This window comes from Panthera pardus, unplaced genomic scaffold (assembly GCF_024362965.1).
Source record: "Panthera pardus isolate Hobbes unplaced genomic scaffold, ASM2436296v1 HiC_scaffold_13, whole genome shotgun sequence".
NCBI lineage: Eukaryota > Metazoa > Chordata > Mammalia > Carnivora > Felidae > Panthera > Panthera pardus.
Window position 1 is genome coordinate 136,743,102 of NW_026526688.1, and position 23,527 is coordinate 136,766,628.

Sequence of the window (23,527 nt, forward strand, 5' to 3'; positions counted from 1 at the left end):
TAGGATTACCTTTAAGGATTTAGCACTGACTAAATCAGGATCCCTGTATCACCATACACTAGGAGTGCAGTTTAGGCAAATCACTTACACACTCTGGGCTTCCATTTCTTCATCTGTAAAATGGAGACGATAATACCCATTTCATAGGGTGATTTACATTAAGGTCTATAATCCATATAATTATACCCTGGTATAGCCTGAGACTGAAACTTTTATTTATAGTGAAGCTAGAATTGACCATAAATCTTTTCATTTTCTTTCCAGAATAATGACAGTGAAGAGGACATGTTTGGTGACTATGATAGATTTGCTGAAAACTCTTTTTTAGCTCACGTTGATGACCTGGAACAATATATGCAGCTTCCTGAACATAGGAAACATGCCTCAGACCTTGCCACTGACGATCTTTGTTCAGAAAGCGACAGACACAACAAACTCAGCGTTACTACCATAGACAACTTTACTGAATTAAAAATGGATGAGCACACAAAGAACGAGAGTAGGCAGGAAGATGTCTGTATTGAACCTGAACCTGATCTTTTGTATGATATACCTTCCTCCCAGGTTTTATATTTTGAAAATTTGCATAATTCTTCAAATGATTTGGGCGATCAGTCTACCAAAGAGAGGGATTGCAACTCCTCCTCCCACAAGACTGTGAATGAGGAATTACCCCAGAATAGCATAGAACAACACCAGCAAACTGATGATTCCTCTTCTAAAGTCAGAACTAGCTCAGAGGAGAATAGAAGAAAAAGTCTTAAAGAACATCTAAAAAGTGCCATGACTGGAAATGCCAAGGCCCAAACACCAATATTTTCTAAGACTAAACAACTCAAAGAGACTCTCCTATCTGAGGAGATTAATGTTGCCAAGAAAACAATTGAGTCATCATCAGATGACCTTGGTCCTTTTTATTCATTACCCAGCAAAGTGAGAGACCTTTATGTTCAGTTCAAGGGAATTGGAAAATTATATGGTAATGCTTTTTGCTGAAATGAAAAAACATTTACCATAATTACCATAATACTTTGCAAATCAATAGAAAGCAGATGCTCCCATGGTCACATATCTCATCTTAAGATGAATCAAAATATCAGTTCTCTCAAGCCTTCCATTCCTATCCTGCTGCTACTGAACCTCTTCCCTTCATGGTCACACTTCTCAAATCTGTTATCTTTGCTGTCTTCCTTTCCTCACCTCACAATTCTCAGCCCACTCCAACTCTGGGTTCTGTGCTCTCACTTGAGATATGACTAGGGTGTCTAAATCCAATACTTTTAGTTCTTTCTAACTTCTTAGTAGCTTACCAGACACAATTAACCAGACCCTTGAAACACGGACTTCTTGACTTCTTGACATTCCACTCGTTTTTATCTCTGATCGTCTAGTTGCTTCTCAGTTTTCTTAGCTGGTGTTTCCTTGGCTGGCTCTGTCTTCTCTACCAAAACTCGAAATTCCTTTTACTATTCATGTCTTGAGTGACAGCATCAATATTAGTAATACCACTGATTAAAACTAAACATCTCTGAAGACAGCTGAAGTTAAGAGTTAAGTGCAAAGAGATAGTATTAATAACAATAAATGTTGTAATGTTTTTCAAAAATCCTGGGTCTTTGCATATATTTCAGATATGTGCCACTTTAGGCAAAGAAGGGACGGTTGCTGCCATCCTCAAAAGATGAGCCTATCAACCAATCACTTCATAAGTGTTTCTGAAACTCCTGTCTTAGTACCTTACGAACCATATGAAAACACGGTTCTCATCTCAGGGAGAAGACAACCAGGTGGAGAAAGGACACAAAGTCTAATGTAAGACTAAAAGGGTCTAATAAATTCTAAATTGTGAGGTTTGCAGTTAAAGAGCTAAAGGTGTGTATTGCCCTTGAAGCAGGCGTTCGCTTTCTTCCCTCTGCTTTTCTTCTAGCTCCTTGTTCTTTGTTTAATCCACATCTTCTGCCAGAGCGAGTTCTCTGAGGACAGGGCTATCTCTGACTCCTCTTTTTCTTAATTAACTACCACTGTGCCTGGTAGGCTCCGGTTGGTTCTCAACTGCTGGGGCTTGTCAGCCTAGTTGTGAATTCTGATCCTGTTACTTAAACACAAGTTTTGTACTCTGAGCCTTAGTTCCTGGTCTATTAAAAGTAAGTAACAATCGTGGTTGTTTTGCAAGCTATGTTCTGCATCAAGGACATGCGAAATGAGACTTGGGTAATGACTGTCAATGGTTATGTTGGTAGCTTCTAAGTAAGAACTTGAGTAAATAACAAGTTTTTAAATCTCTTTTTGCTTATCAATCTGGTTCGATGACATGACCAATCTAAAGCATAAATATGTGTGTCACTTTTCATTGGGCTAAAGTAGTGGTTTTGAAAGTAATTGTTGGACAGCAGCAGCAGCAGCACCTGGAAACTCGTTGAAGTAAGTATTCTCAAGCTCCACTCTAGACCTACTGAATCAACCTCTGGGGGTGTGACCTGGCAGTTGGCTTTAACAAGCCCTCCAGTGGATCCTGGTGTGCCAAAAGTTTGAGAACCACTGAGCTTGAGAACCTCAACCTTACGCTGTTATTATTTTTTTGCCTTTTTATCATAGAATTGCATGCTTAATGGGTTTTCCATAAATGTCGAGAACTAAGTTAATCATTTTTTAGTGGGTGAAGATAAGTGATATTGCTAAGTATTTGTTATTTTGGTCATTTTATACTTTAAAAAAATCTGAGTTGGATGAAATGCGGATGTGGTCAAGGTGTATTTTTGCACAGATACCTGCAGTTTCATATATAATGGGTAATACCAGCCTGAAATATTTTTAATATGTAAGTATTAAATATTAAACATAAGTATTTAAGTATTTTTGAGACATTTTTATTCTTAAATGTTTATTTCTTTTTGAGGGGGAGAAGGGAGGGAGGAAAGGGAGAAGGGAGGGATAGAGAGGAAAAGGGAGACAGAATCCCACGTAGGCTCCATGCTGTTGGCACAGACATGGGGCTTGAACTCATGAACCATGAGATCATGACCTGACCCAAAATCAAGAGTCAGACACTTAACTGACTGAGCCACCCAGGTCCCCCCTTTGAAATATTTGTAAAGTGAAAAGAAGTCATTTGCAAATATTTGGGAATCACCAAAATGTAAGAAATTAGTCATTTGGCTGTTATTCAGATGTAACTTTTTAAAGCTTTGCAATATATCATATTAGTAGTCACCTTTTTTTATTTAACTTTTTTTGGAAAATGTAATACATTCAGGTACAACTTTTCTATGTATATATTAGTTTCTAATAATCTGTACATAATTGGTTAGTTACAGTCTAACACACATTTATAATCTTTCATTATATATTGAGCATGTATAAATCAGTCTACCACCTGCTTTCAGGCTGCAAAGAATATCATATGATTACAATAATTTATCCCACCTTTACCCTTTGATGGCTCTTTGTTTTATATAAATAATGCTATGATGAACATCTTGCACATAATCTTGTTTTTATTTCTATAGGTGTAGAGACCTAGAAGCAATACTACTAGACCAAAGACAGTGTGTAGGGTTGTTGTTGTTGTTGTTGTTTTTTAAATTAATTTATTTATTTTGGAGAGGGGAGGGACAGAGAGAGGGAGAGAGAGTATCCCAAGCAGGCTCTACACTATCAGCACAGAGCCTGATGCAGGGCTTGATCCTACGAACCGTGAGATCATGACCTGAGCCAAAATCAAGAGTTGGACACTTGACTGAGCCCCCCAGGCACCCCTAAAAAGATTATAGTATTTTATGCTCTCATCAGCCACACATAAGAATGTCTCCTTGTCCCCAGTCAGCTCCAGAATTTCTATATGTGGGGCTATTTGTTTTTAGTAGTTACTTGTATTTTATTTCGCCAACCGAGTAGGTAACAGTTGAGCGTCTTTTCACGTATATATTAGCCATTCATATTTCTTCCTGCTGTGAAATGTCTTATCATATCCTTTGCCCATTTTCCTAGTGATAAAGTACTGATGCACGTTTTGAAGACTTTTGATGGTCCACATTGTCAGATTATCCTTGAGAGTAGTTACTCTAGTTTTCAAAACTCTAGTTTTGTTTTGGATCTGATTTGGTCCTTTTAGTGAATTCCACCTTGCTACGTTGTGGAATTCCTAGATGTGCCGGTTAAGAATCCTAGTCCTGTGGTTTAAATATTCTTACAGCTCAAAATGGTATTCAGGCCAGAGTTCAGCTCCCCATAATAGCCGGTTGAATAGTCTTTCTAACCATGTATAAAACCTCATGGGTTTTTTTTCCCCCTCCGTCCCGTTTCTCTCTAGGATGTTGTGTGGGTAGATGAGAAAGGGAAGCTTACACAATCTCCTTGCAGAGCATAAGAGCAAAGCATTAGAATTCACACAGGTCTTTGTACTGTCCTTTAGCTCCTCTGATGGCTCAGGTGATACCCGAGGTCACTACCTGCTCTGTTAGAATCTTACACCTAAGTGTGCAGCTGGCGAATAGGTGGCCTAGTCACCCACTTCTTTGCCCAGGCCTGAATTAGAATTAGACTCTCGCTGGCTTGCCCATCAAGGACTGGGGATGTTTGACATTTAACAAGCATGTATAATTATACTTATTATTATGAGGAGATTGATACACAGAATGGAATTTGGTTTTTCCTTCTTAGAAAACTTTCTTAAGACTGAATTGTAGAAGGGGAAAGGAATGCTTTCTTTTTTTTTTAATTCTATAGAATGGCAACATACTTGCTTAACACTGAATTCTGTGCAAGAAAGAAAAAACTTAATATATTCCTTGCCAACGAGTGGTGGAAAAACCCTTGTGGCTGAGATTTTAATGCTGCAAGAACTGCTTTGCCGGCGGAGAGATGTTCTAATGATCCTACCATATGTGGCAATTGTCCAAGAAAAGGTGTGATTTTTTTTTTTAACAAGCAGTATTTGTTAACTGAATTTCATACTAAGATAGAAAAGGTACCATAAATGTAACAACTATTTTTTTTTTAAGTTTATTTATTTATCTTTGAGGGAGAGGGAGAGGGAGAGGGAGAACAGACAGGTGAGGGGCAGAGAGAGAGAGAAAGAGGGAGACACAGAATCCTAAGCAGGCTCCAGGCTTCAAGCTGTCAGCACAGAGCCCAATGTGGGGCTTGAACTCACAAACCATGAGATCATGGCCTGAGCTGAAGTTGGACACTTAACCAACTGAGCCACCCAGGCATTCCTGTAACAACTTTTTGTTGACTAAGAAGAGGTACTTCTATTAATGATGGAGAATTAATATTTTTGGGATGTGCAAAGCAGTATGTAGAAACTACCAAAAGTCTTTTCTAATATTAATTGCCTCTTAAAAGAAGAATTTTATTTTGTTTCTAAACTGGTGGGTTAAATTCCATTTTAAAAATTCCGTTGAGGGGCTCCTGGGTGGCTCAGTCGGTTAAGCGAATGACTTCAGCTCAGGTCATGATCTCACAGTTTGTGGGTTCGAGCCCCACATCGGGCTCAGTACTGACAGCTCAGAACCTGGAGCCTGCTTTGGATTCTGTGTCTCCCTCTCTCTCTGCCCCTCCCCATCTTGTGCTCTGTCTCTGTCTCTGTCTCTCAAAAATAAATAAATATTTAAAAAAATGTTTTTTACTTTCTGTTGATATTTAGCCTGCCTCTTCAAGCAGAAAGTAATCGATTATTTTATCAAAATAAGTGAGTTATGCTGATTTTTTTTACATTAAGAGGAAACATTTGAAATTTATTTTCACATTGATTATGTAATGTAAAAGTTGCATTCATTTTGCAAAGAGCCACACGTGAATTATGACATTTCTTAGATATATGTGTCTTATCTGTGACTTTGTTCTCATTCATTGGTATTAGGTACTATTTTAGATTTTTAAAAAATAGACATGAGCTCTTAATAATCGAGTTAATTATCTAATTTTTTGCTTATTGTAACTGATATTCTAGATTTCAGGTTTGTCAAGTTTTGGTATAGAACTGGGTTTCTTTGTTGAAGAATATGCTGGAAGCAAAGGAAAGTTTCCCCCAATTAAAAGAAGGGAAAAAAAATCTCTCTATATTGCCACTATTGAAAAAGGACATAGTCTGGTGAACTCCTTGATTGAAACTGGAAGGATTGGCAGTCTGGGTCTGGTTGTTGTAGATGAGGTTAGTAAGTACTTTTATAGTTTATCATTTTATTAATAATTGTTTAATAATTATATTTTATTACTAATTAATTAATATCAACATGTATTATTATGTAGGTCCACTAATACCTCTATGAGGATAAGTAATTTATTTTAATATGTAGACAATACAGATGAATACATTTCATGCTTAGTAATCTTAAATTCGGTTTTATGTTGTTTTTTGAAGAGTGAATATATGTGTATGTGTATATTCAATTTTATAATGGTGCTTATCAATTTCCAGGTGTGTCAGGATGTTGCCCCCAAGACTCATTAACATAAAATATCAGTGGTACAATGCATGTGTACTCTAATTGCTATATCCAAAATGCTTAAGAATTCTAAAGCAAAGATTACTTGATTTCATATAAATACATGCGTGTTCTATGTAGGCATATGCAAATTTACTTTTCTCCCATTTTTTTTTAAATCTCAAAGTTACACATGATTGGTGAAGGAAGCCGTGGGGCTATACTGGAAATGACCCTAGCAAAAGTCCTCTACACTAGCAGTAAGTATTTTTTCAAGTAGAATTGATTTATACTCAGGAAGCCTGTGAAAGACTTGTGTCATTAGTTAGATTATGTAACAGAATAAGATACTCAAGCATTCTGCATTAGCTTTTTACTTCTTTCCTTTTTTTTTAAGTTTATCATTCTGCATTAGTTTTACTTCTTTCTTTTTTCTAAATCTACTTATTTTGAGAGAAAGAGAGAGAGAGAGAGAATAAGAATGAGTGGGGGAGGGGCAGAGAGACAGGGAGAGAGAATCCCAAGCAGGCTTCGCTCTGTCAGCAGGCCCAACGCAGGCCTGAACCCACGAACCGTGATATCATGACCTGAGTCGAAATCAAGAGTCAGATGCTCAACCAACTAAGCCACCCAGGCACCCCTTAGATTTTTTTACTTCTAAAGTAAACTTATAAACTTTTGTTGGAGGAAACGGTATATGAGTAGAGCTGTGAATATGAAGGAAATTAACGTTTGAGGACATCTTGTTCCACTTACTAGTTGTGTGTACTTAGTCGTGTGACTCAACCTACTTCTTCATCTGTAAAATGGGGATGATGGTTCCACCCTGATAGGATCGTTGTGAAGATTATATGAGTTAACCATGTAAAGCATTCAACAATTACCTAGCACATAGCACTCGATAAACGTTTGTTGTTGCCACCACCATCAGTATCCTCATCACCAGACCAGTGAATATAAGTAGTCACTTTAAGGAGCTATTTGCAACATCAAATAGTCTTTCAATGTATATGAAATATTTATTCTAAATGTCTTCTTTCCTATTCATAGATGTGCTGTTGCAATGACTTATTAAATTATATATTGCAAGAGCTAATATATGGAAAAGTGATTAATTATAAAGGTCAAATATTAAGAATTATTTTACAATTTTTGATAGCAATATTATTTAGGCAGGTTGCAGCACTTTATAATCATTCGTTAAAAACAATTACTGAGTTCCTACTTTGTGCCAGACACTATTTTAAGTGCTAAGGCTCTAGCAGTGAATAACACAGAGTCCCAGCCTTCACTGAACCTGTTTTAGTGAAAGTGAGCAGACAGTAAACGGATAAAGAAGAAAACATATGGTGTATCAGATGGTGACAAATTCCATGGAAAAATATAAAGCAGAGGAAGAGAGACAAATCGTCACCTGCTTGTCAAATCCAGTGCATACTGACTGTCCTTGTCTTATTTTTCTTCAGCATTTGGTTGTTTATCATTCCTTTTTCTTTTAGGTGCTGAAACATTCTCTCTTGATTTCCCTACTGTCTGTCTGTATAGGGGATCATGTGTTACCACACGGCTGAGGACAGACTCTGGAGCTGGAATAAAATCCTGACTCAACTTTTAACGACACATGTGGCCTTGAGCAAGTTATATTAACTGTGCCTCTGTTTCCTTCTGCACCAAAAATAGTTGATAATGGGATGGGTGAAATAAGTGAAGGTACAAACTTTACAGTTATAAACAAGTCATGAGGTTGAAAAGTACAGCATAGGGAAGATAGTCCATGATAATAACAGATGGTAGCTACACTTACCGTGGTGAACATTGTATAATGTACTGAATTGTCGATCACTGTGTTATACACCTGAGACTAATATAACACTGTATGTCAGCTATATTTCAATGATAAAAAAATTTTTAGGGGCGCCTGGGTGGCGCAGTCGGTTGAGCGTCCGACTTCAGCCAGGTCACGATCTCGCGGTCCGTGAGTTCGAGCCCCGCGTCAGGCTCTGGGCTGATGGCTCGGAGCCTGGAGCCTGTTTCCGATTCTGTGTCTCCCTCTCTCTCTGCCCCTCCCCCGTTCATGCTCTGTCTCTCTCTGTCCCAAAAATAAATAAAAAACGTTGAAAAAAAAAAATTTAAAAAAAAAAAAAAAAAAAAATTTTTTAAATGGATGATAGTCATAAAACCTGCCTGACGGAGTTGCTTTCCTATGGCAAGTAGCCATTTTATACTGCCCAGGACATGCAGCCACATGAGTTTCACTCCACCTTTATTTAAAAAAAAAAAAAAAAAAAAAAATTGTCAACCTGATAGCAAGATCCCATAAAGGGCTTTATATGACAAGAGTTCAGGACCTACTCAGCCCCACATCCTACATTATTCATCTGCCTGTAGCCATACCTGTGGACCATGTCATAACTCTTCCTAACAATGGTCCAGATTGTCAGCAACAAGCATATTTATACTCATTATTGTTGTTTAGAAGTTCTTGATAAAGATCTGACTTTTTGACAAGTGTGAGATTCTGTAAAATTCCAAATAGTAGCTGTCAAGATACCTGAAAGTTTTCAGTCTTTGACTGCCAGAATAATACTCTGGTAATATCTTTGTATTTTTCTTACTTCCTTCCCTCCCTCCTTTCCCAGATCACTCAGGAAGAATACAGAACTCAAAGAGGTTGCTAAGGGCACGTGGGTGGCTCAGTCAGTTAAGCATCTGATTCTTGACTTTGGCTCAGGTCATGATCTCTTGGTTCATGAGTTCAAGCTTCACATCGGGCTCTGCCGTGACAGTGCAGAACCTTTTTGGGATTCTGTCTCCCTCTCTCTCTGGCCCCTCCCCAGCGCACTCTCTCTCTCTCTCTCTCAAAGTAAATAAAAATAAACTTTAAAAATAAAATAAAAATTTTAAAAGGTTGCTGAAATTACTATTTTGATACACTAAATAACACATTTTCCTCAATCCTTTGGATTTTTTTTTAGAAACAACTCAGATTATTGGCATGAGTGCAACACTGAACAATGTTGAAGACCTTCAAGAATTCCTTCAAGCAGAATATTACACCAGTCAGTTTAGACCAGTATGTACCTAAGGTTTGCGCTGTATGGATTTGTTTTATATCATCTTACTCAGAAAGAAAAGTAGCTGGGGCGCCTGGGTGGCTCAGTCGGTTAAGCATATGACTTTGGCTCACATGATCTCACAATTTGTGAGTTCGACCCCACTTTGGGTGAGCTGGATCCACACTCTCTCTCCCTCTCTCTCTCTCCCTCTCTCTCTCTCCATCTCTCCTCTGTTTGCACCTCATGAGATTCTCTCTCTCTCTCTGCCCCTCCCTCACTCATGCATGTGTGTGTGTGCCCTCTCCTTCTCTCTCACAGAAATAAATAAATAAATAAACAAACAAATCATTAAAAAAAAGAAAAGTAGCTAACATACCATATAAAAAATACCATAGAGTAGGTATACCATAGAAGGGGTATAATTCCAGTCACCATAGCTACATGCTAATAAGAGTTTGTGTATAAAGAACATAAACTCCATGGGGTCAGGATCTTAGCTTGGGTCACCTGCGTGTCTGTAGCACCTCAACAATACTTGGCTTATGGGCCTTCAATGAATATTTATTGAATTAAATTTTTCAGATACATTCTATTTTTCTACTTCTTCTTAAAAATTTTTTCATTTGCTCAGAATTTAGTCATTCATATTTTGAGTCATTGGCATATAAAAGCATTTAACTTAAAAGTTAAAATATTTTCATATATTTATGCATTGGTAGTTACAATGCTTTTTTAATAAGCTAAGACTTCATGTGGATTTAAATTTAAACTCCCTAATAAAGGTATTCCCAAAAGACTTAAAAAAGTAAATATATTTCTTAATTATCTGAAAGTAGCTTATAGTGAACATCTGCTCTGTCTGCAGTACTCATGTGCATATTCAGTGTCTAAGTAGCTTTTCAGAAAATAGTTATTGAGAATCGCCAAGTTTAATTTTAAAATTTGATGTTTTTACATTTGCATCAAAGAGGAGAATTTTCGAGACACTTGGCTGACCTTAATAGTCAAATTAGACACTCTTCTTTTAAAAATGCAATGAACTGTATTCATAAACATCTTTTGTCTACAAATACTTAAATTAAAGAGAATATGGTGGTATGTAGAATTAAAACTGATGACTGATGAGACAGAAAATTTTAGATCTTGAGGAATAACACAAATAACTCCTTAATAAAAGAGTGTGAACATTGGCTTATTTATACTTCTTGTGACGAATAACAGAAGTGTCTGGTTTCCTTTTAGTGGCTATTCAATTCAGAAGTATTTCTTTAAGGGTATTAATCCCTATTTTGATTGAAAGGGAAAAGAGACTCAAAGAAATGGTAAAGAAAAAACTTTTAAATTGAAGCATGTTTTGCATACCTTAGAAAAGCGACAGTTTTTCTATAGCTGTCCTTTTTTACAACATACTTCACAAAATTTTAAACTTGGAAAGAGGAATTTATATGTGGTATTAATTGCAAATGTCTTTTTAATGCAAGGTTGAATTAAAAGAATATTTGAAAATAAATGATGCGATATATGAGGTTGACAGCAAAGCTGAGAATGGCATGACTTTTTCACGTCTACTGAATTATAAGGTAACATTTTCATATCCCTTGAATATGAGGTTCCCAAACATTGTGCCTAGGTGCCCTGGGACACCACATAAGATTCACATGGGTGCCGTAGGATAGTTTAGATTTTTGAGAGAAACAGTGGATGCTTGACATCTGTTGGATACCATACAAACTACAACTTTGAGGTAGTTTCCAGTTTTAACATTAGATCACACTGTATTCCTTTCTATGATATTATATCTTAGTGAAGTCTTGTTTGTTTGTTTTTTGTAGTTACTGTAAACAAATACTGTGTGACAATCAACGTGGGACAGAAAAAAGAGTAGCCAGGTCCAATCTGATTCTAAGATTTGGAAGACTGTGGGGTGCTCAGTTGTGCGCACATCCTGTTCGTTAGCTATTATGGTTAAAAATGAAATAACAGTATCTTTTTCATTCAACTGATGTGTATTATTTATTCAAATGGCTACGAAATTGTGAGGAAATACGTACTTCAGTTGTTTGCACCTAAATACCTAATAAACAAAACTGTTAGGTATTTCTTTTGGCCCTGGGGCTCCATGAACAAAGAAAATCTGGAGACCTCTCCCTTAAATGTTTATTCATTCAGTAACAAGCACAAAACAAGAATAAACTTTTGTGGGCTATGTAGTTCAGATATTGTATATAAAATGTTAATGTCTACTACGTTAATGTTTTGTGACTTATGTAAAGTATATTAAAAAGAGAAGAAAGGGATTTTACAATAGTTTAGAATTCCATAAAGATATATTTTAAATCTGTATTTTAGTTTTTAATAAAGTTGAAGGAAGTGAGATTTTTAAATAATTTTATATTTTTCTCTATGTTGAATTCCTTATGTCTACTTGATGAATACATTTTTTATTTCTGAAAATATATCCTGTAATGTGATTGAATCTGTGTTTTTGAAAACTGTTAGTGAAAGGCATGTCTTATCTATATGGTCCTTTGATCATTATTAGGCTCAATCTGTGTTTCTCTCTGTGGACTTTTTGTTTTGCTCCAGTGGAGCTGAACATGCAGTGGGGTTATTAAAACATTTACTATTTTCATTTTTGTAATTTAAAACTAAATATGCCTAACAAAGCCCTAATAACCTAAAAGTGGGACTTAATGTTTTAAAATTTAATCTGGGTCTCTTCTTTTCTTTTAAAGGATGAGATTTATTAAATGAGAACTTCAAAATTAAGTATGGTTTACTTACCTTTCAAAGCACACTGGTAAAATGACAGGTTTTCATGGTTGCTAACTACCTTGTTCCTGCATCTTGTTGTACAGTATTCTGATACTCTGAAAAAGATGGATCCTGATCATTTGGTAGCATTGGTGACAGAAGTTATTCCCAATTATTCCTGCTTAGTTTTTTGTCCCACTAAGAAGAACTGTGAAAACGTAGCAGAAATGATATGCAAATTTTTAAGCAAGTATGTTAATCTTTAAAAAATATTCTGTTTTATCATGATTTACATGCTATATATTCTGTTTATTCAACAAGCACTGATTATTTCTTGTAGAACATCATAACTACAGTCGATTTTAAAGGTCCTAACCTTGAAGAAAGTTTAACTGTGAGATTCATATATGTGAAATAGGCAAAGAAAAACTCTAAGGTTACATGGAAGAGAATGCTGACTGATATCATGGTTTTAGATCAATGATTCTCAACCTTGACTGCAAATGCATCCTCTCAAGGGCTTTTAAAAATCTCAGTGCCCAGGTTACATCCCAGAAAATCAGAATCCCTGCAGGTGGGGCCCAGGTATCAGGATTTTGTAAAACTTTCCAGGCAGGTTCAACCTGCAGCAAGTTCACCCACTGGCTATGGTAGTCACAGGCCCAGGCACTAATCACTGTGGATATGAATCATATCTTCAACTTAACCTTCTCTTTAATTAAATACTGTTGCCTTCGTTTTCTTAGTAAACTTTACACTAAAGTAAATAAATTTGAATTTGAATTGAATTTTGTAAGTAATTAAGAAATTTATTAACTTGTAACTTTATAGTATTTTAATATTCGCTCTTTTATACTCATAGCAATGGGTATAAAGTGACCTTAAGTATGAACAGTTCAGTTTTTTTCTGTATCTTTGTCCCATGTGTAGTTTTATCGTATTTTTCAGACTTCTTTTTGGCCCCTTAGCCGGTGCTGTATCACCATTCATAGACAGTTATGGATTCTAATTCACCCTCACCTCCCCATCCAGTCCTACTGTCATGGATTGGTCTAATATAGTTAATTTACTGACCACAATGATGTAGATGTTTAGGATAAAGTCAAGGAGTTTCCCATTTTGGTAACTAATAGTCTGCCTTTACAATGATGATGTTGATTATAAAAATCTAAAGAAATTAAATTATCATTGAGGTAGTCTCAGTAAATCATTTGTTTTCATAGAATAAGGGAATATAGCACCGGCTAAGCGATATGGAAATTTATTAGAGACTGACATTTCCTGGGAGACATGAGACTTACTAATTTTACCCTTGATTTATTTTGCTTTTGGTGATAATAGGTTTTGGGGGACATAAATGTTGGTGTTTAACACTGAAGCACTTAAAAATTTGGTTTTCTAGAATCCTTAGTTAATAATGAATTATAGTAGATACTTCATACTTTCTAAAAGAGATAGGACTTAACATCGTCTGAAAGAAAATTTCCTCTAAAATATATTTTGCATATTACTTGCTGCTTTCATAAGCTGAATGTTCTGAGTATAGTTCAGTACCCCTTTTTGTGGCTCTTGATTAAGAAATGGTGAATCATGTTTTGAGCATACTTTCTTTATTCTGTAATTTATATGTAGATAAAGTAAATCTAGAGCTAAATGGGTTCTAAATGAGTATCTTTAAAACATGATTTCTTGAGGGGTGTCTGGATGGCTCAGTCCATTAAGCGTGTGACTTCAGCTCAGGTTATGATCTTACAGTTCATGAGTTCGAGCCCTGCATCGGGCTCTGTGCTGACTGACCTCTGCCTCTCTCTCTCTCTGCTCCTCCCCAGCTTGCAACCTCCCTCTCTCAAACATAAATAAACATTGAAAAAAAAAACCTTTTTACATGTGATTTCTTGAGAGTCCTGTGATATCCACTTGTATCTTAATTATGTGCCTCCTTATCATAAATGTCACGGGAAACTGGTGTAATGAAATCCCCTGGGCAGTAGAATCTGGCTCTATGTCTGTTTAAAATAATAGGTACTCTTAGATGCAGAGACATTGTGGGATATTATTGAAGCTTCTAAAATGCTAGTGTTTAGACCATTGGTGTTTTACATAAGTACATATGATTTGATAACAAATATGTTTCCATCTTCACAGAAGCAAATGACTTAAAATTTCTTTAAAAAGCCAATAAAAATGTATGTTCTAATGAAAAAACTAATTGTAACATCTACAGCAAGTGTCTTAACCTGCCTTCATAGGCAATACAGGAATGAACTTCAGCAAGTCCATGAACTTATAAGCAAAGTGTTATGTTTGATGTTTATTTTATGTTTTTTTTCCTTAGTCTTAATCATATTTTCATAGGACTCTGTGATATACAAAAAGATTGAGAGTGGCTCATAATTGATGAACTCAGAATCAGAATTCTAAGAACATCTTATGTACTTCTATTAAGGAAAGCAATATCATTTTTAATAAAGAACTTTTACACGCATCTACTAAAGTTAAAGCAGTAGGCACTTTGTTCCCGTAAGATCAAGGGTTCATATTTCTAACAGATCGTTTTTCCTAGGGAGTATCTGAAACACAGGGAGGAAGAAAAACATGAGGTGATTAAAAACTTGAAGAATGTCAGCAGTGGCAACTTGTGTCCTGTTTTAAAGCGCACCATCCCTTTTGGGGTTGCTTATCACCACAGTGGTTTAACAAGTGATGAAAGGAAACTCTTGGAAGAGGCCTATTCCACGGGAGTTCTGTGCCTTTTTACCTGCACATCCACCCTCGCAGCAGGCGTTAATCTACCAGCTCGAAGGTAAGACACACGTAAACTATTGGCCAGGCTTGAAACTTTTTAATTCTTAGCTTGCCAGGAGTTCTGTTGTTTTGTTCTTTCTCGGTAGTGGGTGAGAATTTATCAAATGTTTTTCCTCATTTGCTGAGTTAATTGTGTGGTTTATTTCCTTTATTTTGATGAAGAATAACTTTAGTAGATTTCCTGGTATTAGAATTCCTTTTTTTGGTGCTCTCCCTATCTGGTTTTGACATTAAGGTTTATTTTTTTAGTTGTAAACAATTGGCAAGCTTTCTACCATTTTTATGATCTGAAAGAGTGTATTTAACATAGGGATTTCGTTGAAAGCTTAGAGAACTCATCCATAAAGACTTCTGAGTCTAGTATCTTTTTAGAGTAAGTCTTTGATTATCTTTTCAGTTACTACCAAAACTATAGGCCTGTATAATTGATTTATGATCTTTATAATTTGTGACTTTAAACTTTGTGACATTTTTTCAAATACATGTATTTTCTGTTGGGTACGCAGTTTTGGACATCTCCATGAGACCACAGTTAATCTTGTTACCAGCTCCTCTGTTTTCTATTTGTGATTCTTTGATCGGTCAATTTCAGAGAGCTGTGTTAGTCTCCCACTGTTATTACAGAGTTGTCAATTTCTCCTTTTTGCATTGCTAGAAGTTTTTACTTTGTATTTCAAAACTTTTGAAGTATACAAAGATTTACTTCAAATATCTTATTGTTGAATCATACATTTTATCAATTAATAGGTCCTTGTTTTTCTCATTGAGTGATTTTACTTTGAACACTAGGACTACATTTTCTTTGCCGAGTTTATCTTTTTCCATTCTTTTATTTTCAACCTCTGTCACTGATTAAATTTTCCTTTTTTCAGATAATTGGAGAATTAAAAAGGAAATTATATATCCTATTTCTCTTATTCCAGTTGTTACTCTTAAAATTTTAAGTTATAATCAAACATGCTTTTCTGCCATTTTAGATTTAATCAATAACTTTGTCCTCTCCTGAACATAACAAGTCTTAGCATTTGTATATTCTCCTATACTGCCTCATGTATGTTGCAGCTTCCTAAAGTTTTAGTTTCAGATTTTTAATTTTCTTTCATCTTATAGTCCATCATTATTTAAACTATCCTATTAATTATACTTGTGTTTTGTTTACCACTACCTCATACTCACATATTCCTTCTGTGGTTTACTTTTAATTTTGCCATCATTGAGTAGTTATTTTTTTTTAAGTTTATTTATTTTGAGTGAGAGAGAGAGTTCAGGGGAGGGGCAGAGAGAGAGAGAGATAGAGAATCCCAAGCAGGCTCCACGCTGTCAGTGCTGGGCCCAAAGTGGGGCTCAATCTCACTACCATGATTTTATGACCTGAGCTGAAATCAAGAGCCTGATGCTTAACCTACTGAGCCACCTAGGTGCCCTGAGTAATATTTTTTTTAATGTTTATTTATTTTTGGGAGAGAGAGAGAGAAAGAGAGAGCACATCCACATGCACACACGTGAGTTAGGGAGGAGCAGAGAGATAGGGAAACACAGAATCCAAAGCAGGCTCCAAACTCTGAGCTGTCAGCACACTGCCTGATGCAGGGGCTCAAACTCATGAACCATGAGATTGTGACCTGAGCCGAAGTCGGATGCTTAACTGACTGAGTCACCCAGGCACCTCCTGAGTAATTTTTCTTTCTTTTTCTTTCTTTTTCTTCCTTTCTTTCTTTCTTTCTTTCTTTCTTTCTTTCTTTCTTTCTTTCTTTCTTTCTTGTCTTTTACTTTCATTCTTTTATTTTTCCTTACAGGCAGACTTCTCATCTTCTTCGTTTTTCAATTTTATTTTTTAAATTTACATCCAAATTAGTTAGCATATAGTGCAACAATGATTTCAGGAGTAGATTCCCTAATGCCCCTCACCCATGTAGCCCATCGCCTGTCCCACAACCCCTCCAGTAACCCTCTGTTTGTTCTCCATACTTAATAGTCTCTTATGTTTTGTCCCCCTCTATGTTTTTATATTATTTTTGCTTCCCTTCCCTTATGTTCATCTGTCCTGTGTCTTAAAGTCCTCATATGAGTGAAGTCATATGATATTTGTCTTTCTCTGACTGCTGAGCAATTATTTTTTAAATGCTAGATTGGGGGGTAGAAATTTTTGAGTCTTTTTATAGCTGAAGGTATTTTTATTTTAGCTTCACACTTGAACATCTTGCTAGGAAAAGAATTCTAGTTTCAATTTTTTCCCTTTGGGGACTTTGTAGTATTGTTCCATGTCTTTTAGGAGCCACTGTTGCCCATTTTTGTTTTTGCATAGGTTTGTTTTTTCCTCTCCAGAAACTTAGATTTTTCTCTGTTACCTTAAAATTTCATCATAGTGTATAATTATAATTGCAGCTATTACACTCCCTCCCCTGTGTCATAACAGCTTTACATGCATTGACTTAATAGAGCTTCATGACAACTCTGTGAAGAAGGTTATATTTTATTGTCCACATTTTATAGAACAGAAAGCTGAGACACTGAACAATTAAATAATGTACCCAACTTCATACCAACAAATGAGTTTCAAAAACCAAGGTTTGAAACCCTGGAAATTTAATTCTTAATCCCAACTATCCAAGTTTAGCTACTTTTTATTCATACGTCTTACACTTGGGAAAATGCTTTCAATCTAAAGTTTTATGCCTTTTATGCCTCTGGCACCTGGTGGCTCAGTCGTTAAGCATCTGACTTTGACTCAGGTCATGATCTCACAGTTGGTGAGTTCGAGTCCCACATCGGGTGAGCTCATGCCCTGCTTTGGGTGAGCATGCGTGCTGTATCAGGTGAGCAAGAGCCCCATTCAAATTAAAAAAAAAAAAAAACAGAAACAGGAGCCCCGGGTGAGCCCCGCTTCTCTCTCTCTCTCTTTCTCTCTGCCCCTCGTGGGATTCTCTCTCTCTCTGCCCCTGCCTCACTTGCACCCTCTCCCCCCTTCCCCCCCCCCCCAAAAAAGTTTTATGCCTTCATCTTACTTTTTGTTTGGCTTTTTCTTTTTTCCCATTATCTCTGTTCTCTGTTTTTGTAACTTCCCTTGGACAGGGTTGAAGCCTGGTAGATTGGGCTTTCAAATCTCTCAAGTTTTCTTACACAGTTTTCAGTCTATATGAGCTATGTGATTTCTTCAACTTTACTTCTATGTGACAAGATCAGTTTTTTATTGTATCCCATTAACTGTGTTCATTCATTATTAAGTCCGTCTTTGAATTTTTTAATGAATTTAAAATTTTTCTTAATTTCCAAGAACTATCTTCTCTTATTGCTCTTCATTTGTAATAGTCTGTTCTCATATTGTGAATATAATACCCTCTAGAATTTTCTGTGAATACTGATTAGAATTTTTAAAAATTCTTTCTGTTCCCTGTTTCTGCATATTCTTGTGTTGTTTTTTTTTTTTAATGTCCTTAGTTTTCTTCAAGTGTTTATAATCTTGGCTGTCCATAGAGATTTATAAATAAAAGAGTAGGTTGGTTAGTAGATAAATGACAGATTTCCTCTCACTTTTGAGCAGGAAAACTAGCTACAGACTTTTATATACATGAGCAGGATTGAAAGTACCATGTTTGTACATCAAAAATGGTTGAAACTTGTAATTTTATATAGTTGACAGTAATATAAATATATACATACATACATACATACATACAAACATACATACATAAGCAGGCATATGTTCATAGTGCATGGTCAGATTTTTCATTTATGAAGTATAGAATCAAAAATCTTTGGAGACTGTTGTTCTAGTGACGATCATAAGCTTTGTAGCTAGGCCAACATGTTCAGACCATAGTTCTGGTAATTACTAGTTTTGTGGGTTGAGGTAATCCACTTAGCTTGTCTGTGTTTCAGTTAGCTCCTTTGTAAAAAAATAAGATAAAATAAAATAATAAAGAATATTATTACCAATAATTTTGTAAGAATTAACTGATAATGTACATAAAGAATCTAAGGCATCACAGGTTCTTGGTAAATAGTAGTCACTTATTAGTTTGAGTTAACATGTCATTAAATTTAATACCAGATAAATAATACAGAATTTAAAAGATAGATGCTATTATCATAGATGGAGTATCACTTTTAATTAATATTATCAATTCCATAGAGTTATTTTAAGAGCTCCCTATGTTGCCAAGGAGTTTTTAAAGAGGAACCAATATAAACAGATGATTGGCCGAGCTGGCCGTGCTGGGATAGATTCTATTGGGGAGAGTATCCTTATACTGCAAGAAAAAGACAAGCAACAGGTAATAATCAATCCAGTTGGTGGTTAATCATTTTGTCTCATTTTGGTCTTTGGTTGTAGCTCTTTTATGATATATATCATCCTTTAAAATGTATTAATTTTATTAATATTTATAATATTAAATATTATATCAAATATTAATATATTATAAAATATTAAAATTTATTAATATTTATTTAAATAGTGTTTCTTTCTCCTCTATGATTAAGAACTAGAACAAGTAGTTTGAATACTTTTGTATTTCAGACAAGCAATAAAAAGTATTTTTCCTATTTATCTTTCTTCCATTTTCATGAAAACACCTGCTAAATTCTTATTTGTTTGTTTTTATGTCTTTAAATTCCCCCTACTTCTACCAGATCTATGCAAAATAGAAAATTTTATGTAGAACACTTTATTTTTTTATAATAACACAAAACATAATATTGCTTTAACTTTTGTAGGTATTGGAGTTAATAAGCAGACCATTGGAAAACTGTTATAGCCATCTTGTTCAAGAATTCACTAAGGGAATCCAAACTTTGTTTCTCTCTTTAATTGGTTTGAAGGTATTTTTCAATATTTTTAAATCTTATTACTGTTATGTGAGATAATAGAGATTTAAAAGTTATGAGAACTGTAAAGTAGAAAAAAATGCTAACCTCTAATCTAATGTGGAAAAGAACAGCCTGACATGCTAAATCTGAATCTAGATTTATATGTGCATTTTTAATGCTTTGAGTTGTATGAAATATGAAAAATCAACAAATCATAACTGGGCATCATTACAAGTGAGAGACTTTTTGGAGACTCTGGGGATTATAAGAAGCCATAAAGACATGGGTCCTGATGTGGGGTAATCCATCATCTCTGCCTTTGTGAGGAATAAGGTTCACCTGTTGTCCTGTGATCATTCTAGGATATTATAAACATTTGTGAGATCAGTATAGCCTTTATCAGACAACAAATTTAAAAAGAAAAGGCACACTAGGAAAACACTCCTTTTCTTAGAGATTAGCTCTCTTTTAGGGTTACTCTTGAGTTAAAATTCTTTTTTAGGGTTATTTGTAAGTAAATTTTAACTTTGTGTCTAAGGGCACATGGCCATAAAGAGGCAAAGCCAGGGTTTGAATTCAGCTTTGTTCAACTACAAAACCAGTGGTCTTAACCTATCATGCAGTATATCTTTATTAGCCCAAACAGTTTGGGTGAACATACAAAAGATAATTAATAAAAAAAAAACCCATAAGTTTTGATTACCTTATAGATGAATAGTGGAATATTATAATATCCCTTAGCAGTTCAGAATAGTGAAAGGTTATAAGGAAGAAAAGAAATCAGTGCTAGGTAGTGAAGGAGATAGAAGTTGTCAGGGCACCTAGGTGGCTCAGTTGGCTAAGCATCCAACTCTTAATTTTAGCTCAGCTCATGATCTCACAGTCCTGAGATTGAGCCCCACAAGCCCCACAAACCCCACATCAAGCTCCACATTGACCATGGAGCCTGCTTAAGACTTTCTCCCTCTCTCCTCTCCCTCTCTCTGCTCCTCCCCTGCTCGCATGCTCTCTCTCTCTCAAAAAAAAAGAAGAAGTTGTAGAAGTTGTAGACAAGCAGAGGGAAAGAATAAGCCATTCCAGGTACTTGACATAGAATGAATGATGAGAAAGCTAAAGATGATGTGGGGTATCAGTCAACAGACTAGATTCTGTAGCTCTAGAGAAGGCCTACAGATCCTGAAGAGGTGAAGGTTGGGTGGGAAAAGTTGGGCCAGATTGTGTGCTATAAATTGGGGAGGATATGAGAGCATGCTTAAATAGTAGCCTAAAGAGTTGTGACACTGTCACATATCAGTGGAGCATTAGTAAAGTGTGGTGGTTGAGAGCAAGAACTCTGATATCACACATACCTGTGTCCCAGTCCCAACTCTGTCTCTTATTACCCTGGGTAAGGTATCAGCTCTCTCGTAAACCTCGCTCAGTTGCCTTATCTGTAAAATGGGGATAATAGCATGCAGAAGTATTGCAAGACTTGTTTAAAAGTAATTGTAGTAATCCATGTATAATGTAATAAATCCTTACAATAGGGAGGTTGCTAAGGAATTAGTAAAGGAGGAAGAGATCATAAAGATCATCAAGTCTTATTCCATTTATATATTAGATAAGGTAACAGACTCAGAAAACTGGTGAGTAGTCTAAGATCATTCAGTGAATTATGGTTTAGATGGGACTATAATTTAGTTTCCTGCCATGCTGGCCTGTACTCTTTCCAGTGTACCATTGTGTGTGTGTGTGTGTGTGTGTGTGAAATATTTCTCAAGTGCATGGGAAATATTTCACCAATGTAGACCATATTCTGAGATCATAGACAAGTCTCAATACATTTAAAAGGATTGAAATCCAATATAGTATTGTGTCTAATGAAAGCAATTATAGTATACCAGCAATAATAGAAGGATAACAGGGAATTTCCTAAATATTTGGAGATTAAATAGCACACTTGACCAGTGGTCAAAGTAGAAATTCCAAGGGAAATTAGAAAATATTTACGATGGAATGAAAATGGAAACAGATATACCAAAATTAGTGGCATGAAGCCAAAGAAGTGCTGAAAAGGACATTTATAACTTTAGATGCTTATTAGAATATAAGAAAAATCTAAATTCAGGTTCTAAGTTTTACTTTAGGAACGTGGGGGGAAAAAAGCCCAAGTAGAAAGAAGGAAATAATTAGTAAAAGCAAAAATGAAATAAAAAATAGACAAACTAGAGAATAAAAATAATGAAAACACAAGCTAGCTCTCTGAAACGATGAGTAAGATTATTGACTGATTTGATAACAGAGGGAAAAGAGAGAACACATAAATTACCAATATCAGTAATGAAAGGAGGGTCATCACTAAAGATCCTAGAGATATTAAAAGAATAGTAATGAATAATCCTGAAATAATTGTATCCTTGAATGCTGAAAAATGAGTTCAATTATTTAAATGAAATGGGAAAATTCTTGGAAGACACAATTTTTGAAATTGACTGAAGTAGCAGCAGAAAGTCTAAATAGTCCTATATCTATTAAAGAAATTGAATTTACAACTTAAAACTTACCACAAAGAAAATTCCAGGCTCAACTGACTTCACTGGTAAACTCTATCAAACATTTAAGGAAGAAATAATACCAATCATACATATATTCTTCCAGAAAGTAGAGGAAGAGGGAACACTGCTCATCTCATCTTTTGAGATCAGCATTACCCTGATACCAAAACCAGACAAAGATATTACAAGAAGAGAAAACTACATATCTATAGTAAAAATAGATAATAAAAATCCTTATCAAAGTATTAGTAATACAGCAACACAATCAGAGTTTATTCCAGTATTGCAAAGTTGTTTAACATTCAAAATTCAATGTTATTACTTTTTTGACAGAATTCAACACCCACTCATGATAAAAACTCAGCAAATTAGAAGAGAACATCATCAACTCAATAAAGGGTGTTTATTTAAAAACAAAACAAAACAACAACAACAAAAAAAAACCACTGCTGGTAACGTCACACTTAATGGTGAAAGACTACATATTTTTCCCTCTAAGATCAGAAAAGAAAAAAAAAAAGGTCTACTTTCACACTGCTTTTCAGGATATATCAGAAATCATAGCCAGTACAAGACAGGAAGAAACACAAGGGTACATAGATTAGAAAGCAAGAAGTAAAACTGTCTTATTTGCTGATAGTAGGTTCAAGAAAAACCCAAAGGAATGTACAAAAAAAGCTAGAGTGTAGTCAGCAGTGTCATAGGATACAAAGTCAGTGTACAAAACTCAATCGTATCTGTATACTCACTACAAATAATTGGAAAAACAACTCCATTTACAACAGCATCCAAAACATGCAACACTTAGGGATAAATTTAACTACTGTGTGTGAGACCTATATACTCAAAACTGTAAAACTGCTGAGAGAAATTAAACAAGACCTAAATAAATAGAGAGAGGTACCATATTCAAGAATTGGAATTTTCAGTTTTGATCAGATGTTACATCCCAAAGTCTATAAATTTAGTGCAATCCCAGTCAAAATCTCAACAAGCTTGTTTGTGGAAATTGAAGGCTGATAGAATTTATTTGGGAATGCAAGGAGTGGAATAGCCAAAATTTAATTTTGTGAAAAAACAAGTGTTCATACTACTTCAAGATTTACTATAAAGCTTCAGTAATCAAGACAGTGTGATATTG

The 23,527-nt window shown here is 35.4% G+C and overlaps 1 protein-coding gene across 10 annotated transcripts in view; it reads left to right on the forward strand.

The window, feature by feature from the left end:
* The window catches only part of HELQ (helicase, POLQ like), a 42,180-nt gene that overhangs the window by 1,579 nt on the left and 17,074 nt on the right, over positions 1-23,527 (forward strand). For 8 of the 10 annotated variants that reach the window (XR_008421739.1, XR_008421740.1, XR_008421741.1 and 5 more), the window contains exons 2-11: positions 265-979; positions 4,726-4,904; positions 5,954-6,154; positions 6,616-6,688; positions 9,404-9,501; positions 10,966-11,064; positions 12,343-12,488; positions 14,802-15,041; positions 19,176-19,317; positions 19,760-19,864. Coding sequence is in view for 7 of the 10 variants with exons in the window: in XM_019465521.2 (XP_019321066.2) it covers positions 265-979; positions 4,726-4,904; positions 5,954-6,154; positions 6,616-6,688; positions 9,404-9,501; positions 10,966-11,064; positions 12,343-12,488; positions 14,802-15,041; positions 19,176-19,317; positions 19,760-19,864 (1,998 nt within the window). In the remaining 3 variants the exon portion in view is untranslated. Of the gene's footprint in view, positions 1-264; positions 980-4,725; positions 4,905-5,953; positions 6,155-6,611; positions 6,689-9,403; positions 9,515-10,965; positions 11,065-12,342; positions 12,489-14,801; positions 15,042-19,175; positions 19,318-19,759; positions 19,865-23,527 lie in introns of those variants that run through there. The other 2 variants (XM_019465569.2, XM_019465574.2) reach the window with 2 other exon arrangements.